This window comes from Lipotes vexillifer, unplaced genomic scaffold (genome assembly GCF_000442215.2).
Source record: "Lipotes vexillifer unplaced genomic scaffold, Lipotes_vexillifer_v1.1 scaffold778, whole genome shotgun sequence".
NCBI lineage: Eukaryota > Metazoa > Chordata > Mammalia > Artiodactyla > Lipotidae > Lipotes > Lipotes vexillifer.
In genome coordinates, this window is record NW_006774127.1 from 1,815,660 (window position 1) to 1,819,820 (window position 4,161).

At 45.4% G+C, this 4,161-nt stretch overlaps 1 protein-coding gene across 1 annotated transcript in view; it reads left to right on the forward strand.

Moving 5' to 3' along the window:
* The first annotated feature begins 162 nt into the window (after positions 1-162).
* Positions 163-4,161, forward strand: part of ZNF394 (zinc finger protein 394) — a 7,728-nt gene continuing 3,729 nt past the window's right edge. Inside the window, exons 1-2 of the mRNA XM_007448892.1 lie at positions 163-573; positions 1,352-1,478. Coding sequence (XP_007448954.1) covers positions 163-573; positions 1,352-1,478 — 538 coding nt within the window. The remainder of the gene's footprint in view (positions 574-1,351; positions 1,479-4,161) is intronic.

The window sequence follows — 4,161 nt, forward strand, 5'->3', positions numbered from 1 at the left end:
GCGGGTAGGAGGGGGCTGGGCAAGGTGGGGGCTTGTTAGGGACGGGACGGTGGGCAGCCGCTGCTCTGGGGAGATCCGATGAGCTCCGTGGCTTTTTGCTGGGTTTGCTGTCATTTCACCTGAAGGCAGAACTCCGGGGAAGTGCGCACTTGCAGGAGAAGGATGAGTTGGATCTGGACCGCAAGTCAAGGCAGGGTCGCTGCGCTGCCCCTGAGTGACGGACCTTGGATAGTGAAAGTGGAGGAAGATTCACCCGGAGGTGGGGAGTCCGACCCACCAGGGGACTGTCCGGATCCCGAAACTTCCCGACGGCATTTTAGGCGGTTCCGTTATCAAGAGGTGGCCGGACCCGAAGCGGCGCTGAGCCGACTCAGGGAACTTTGTCGTCAGTGGCTGAGGCCCGAGGTGCACTCGAAAGAGCAGATCCTGGAGCTGCTGGTGCTGGAGCAGTTCCTGACCATCCTGCCCCAGGAGCTCCAGGCCTGGGTGCGCAAGCACTGCCCGGAGAGCGGGGAGGAGGCTGCCGCCTTGGTTTGGGCTCTACAGAGAGAGCTTGATGGGACCTTACGCCAGGTGAGGGGTGAACGTTTTCTGGTGGTGGGAATGGAGGTGTGAGGGATGCTGTGGTCTTCATAAGTTCTTTCCTTATTACATTTTGCGTGAACTTTAGGATGTGTATGAAACATGAGCCCTTTAACCTAATGGGACGTCACACCATCTCCAGGTAGGTAGGGTCAGAGTTGTTAAACCGTAGGACACCCAGCTGGTGCCGCAGAATTGCCTGACCTGTGGAAATGCACACATCTGGTGTCAGAAGTGAAGGAGTGTTGTAGTGAATATTCAGAATACTGAGAGCAGAGGAGACGCACAGGAGTGTGGTTTTCCTTTACAAGGAAAGGAGAGCCTCAGGGGAAAACACATTACTGCTGTTGGTGAGGTACCTTCCTCTGAAGATAGATCTTTGTATCCATTTCACAGGTGAGGAAACAGCGTCTGAGAGCCAGCACTGCAACTCGGGACTCTGGTTAACCTGTATATTTTCAATCCATATCAGGTTTCTGCTTTGATAAATCACAGCAGTATAACCCAAATGAATATTTTGCTCTCCCCCCAAGTTAGTGTAGACAGTTCATAGAAAGGCTTTTCAGGATTGCAGGAGAATGCCAGCTTCTGTTTTTAGTCACTTTGCAACTCCCGCATCAGTACAAGGCTCACTGATAAAGACTCCGTTGGTCGTGACTTGGTTTCTCAGCGCTCACAGACTCCTCTCTGGAGGCCGGCTTCATCCTGGCACTGTTGGTGATGCCATCCTGGGACGGCAGGTGCTGAGGGAGGTCTTGTGTTGTTTCAGGGGTTGGTGACAGTCCAGGATGTGGCTGTGTCTCTAACCTGGGAGGAGTGGGAGCGACTGGGCCCAGCACAGAGGGACCTCTACAGGGAGAGTGCGCCGAAGGATTATGGGAATGCAGTCTCGCCAAGTAAGTGCCCTGCCTTTGCTTGTTTCCAGCTGTGTGATTCGTGGAGGGCTTGCTTCAGTAAATCCCCCAGCCAGCCTGCCATTCAGACACAGGTTGAGAGATTTCGAGTCCCCTTTGTGACCCAAGCAAGACCTCTCTGTTCTGTATTGTTAGGTGATAGAGACAGCTTTTTATTTTGGTTCACTTTTAAATAAAAATACGTAAGAAAGTATAAAAACATATAATGAGCACCTGAGGATTAACCACCCAGATTTATCGAACTTTAATATTGGCCATGGCTTCATTTTTTTCTTTTCTGAAGAGATATTATATTACAGCCATAGCTATAGGTGAAGGTCTGTTGTACCCTCCCTGAAAGCTCTACCCTTGATCCTTCTCCAGCGGTAACCAGTATCCTGACTTACCATTTCCATGCTTGTTTTATACTCTTTCTACATATACATGTAGCCACATATACACACTCGCTCTATATAAATGTATGTAAACACGTAAATATGTAAACATATAAACGTATATAGTATTTTTACATGTTTTTATAGTATATAAATTATATCACTGTATGGTTCTTTTGCACCTTGGCTTTTTTCTCAACATACATTTTTGGGATTTATCCATGTTGATACGTGTAGCTCTAGTTTATTCATTTTAACTTCTATATATTTCATTGTATGACTATTCCAATATTTACTTATCCATTCTCCTGTCAATGGACGTTAAGCCTTCTAGTTTTTCACCATTACACACAGTATTATACCACAAGTTCCTGTCTCTTTCTCCCTGTGTTCATATGTAGGAGTCTCTGAAGAGAATATACTTAGGGATGTTTGCCCATCTTGCTGTCCAAGATGATGGGAGCCAATTTGTACTCCTACCAGCCGTATATGAGAATTCTTCTTTCTCCACACCTTTGGCAACATTTGGTGTTCAGCTGACAGCACGATGTCTTAACCCAGTAGCCCAAGTGTTCCTTTTAGAATGTTGGTTTGCATCACACCTCTGCTCAGAACCTGAATACTCCTCATTTCATGCAGAGTAAAAGCCTGTGGAGCCTGATGGGATGTGGCTCTGTTCCCTCCTGCTCTCCCCTCACTTATGCCCCCGGCCCCCAGCCTCACTGACCTTGCTGCTCCTTGAGCGTGGTGGGCATCCTGCCTCATGCTCTTTGCTCTGATTGCTCCCTCTGCCTGGAATATTATTCCTCCAGATCTCCACCAAATAGATTCCCTGACTTGTTTCAAGCCTGTGCTCACATCTCACTTTTCGGCGAGGCCTGACCTGACCGTCATGTTAATACATGATTCCTGCCATCAGCCACCTCACAGATCCCTCGCCTTGCCTGACGTGGTCCATAGCATTTATTACCCTCTGACATCCTATATATTTGACTTTATGTTCATCTATTGTCTGACCACCCCTTCTGGAATGTCAGCTCCACAGGGGGAAGGATTTTTGTCTGTTTTGTTCATTTATATCCCAAGTGCCAAGATAGTGCCTGGCACAGAGTAGGTGCTCAGTAAGTAATACTGTTAGGATTAATGAATGGTGTATCCTTATCTCCTCTCCTTTCCTCCACTATCTTTTAAATTGTTTTGTGGCTGTTCTTTGTGTTTTTGATACTAATCCTTTGTTATTTTATTGGTTATAGGCGTGGCTTGTCTTTCTACCCATGGCGTTTTTGTTATATAAAATTTTGAAATTTTAATATAGTCAAATTTTTCAATCTTTTACTTTATGGTTTGTGTTTTTCCAATCTTCTTAGGAAAATAGGCCCTTCTCAATCCTGATGCCAACTTTGCAGAGACACAACTTTAAAATCTTTTCACCCCTTCCAGTGGTATTTATTTTCATATTTCTAAATAAGATGCTTATTCTGCTGGGGTTTTTTTTCTCAGTTTCAGTTATTATCTTTTGACTGCCTGCTAAGGAAGACAGGGTCCTGTCTCCCCAGCATGCTCACATTTAGCAGTCTGTAATTCTCTCAGCATAGTTGAATCAGTCTGTTTTTGTTAAGGGAATGTTTCAGTATTATGCCTATATAAATATTATCTATATTCACCCACCTAATATGTATGACTGTAAGTCTTTTCCTTTACAGCTTTTAGTTTTTCCCAGAATTAATAATGCCTCATTCTGCACGTGCCTGCTTTCCTAACTCCTGAGCACCAGTTCACCCACAAACTCTCTGTTAGAAATGTAAACCCCTCTCAGTAAGTTCAGATTCATCAGATGGGCCATTGGTTTCATTCTCCCCTTGGAGAGTTCCTCCTCAAGCTTCCTCTGCTCCAGGCTGGATGGGCTTCTCCAGGTCAGTTACACAGCTGTTGTCCTAGAACATTCCTTCACTCTCACCTTTTTCTCTTTCCCGGATCCCATACGATTTTCTTCCTTGGTTTACCCCCTCCATTTGATATAGAACGGCCTCCAGTATATTACAGAGAACATATACTTGGGAACTCAGTGCATGTCTAAATGCCTTTATTCCTTTCTCACATCCAGATCATGGTGTGGCTGGATGTAGCATTCTACTTTAGAAATGACTCTACGTTTGAATTTTGAAGATGGTGGATTTTGTAACTAGCTTGCCATGTTGCAATTGAGAAATCTGACGCCACTGTGATATTTTATCCTTGGTGTGTGATCTGTTCTGTGCAGAAGACTTTAGGAGCTTTTCTTTATTCCTGCT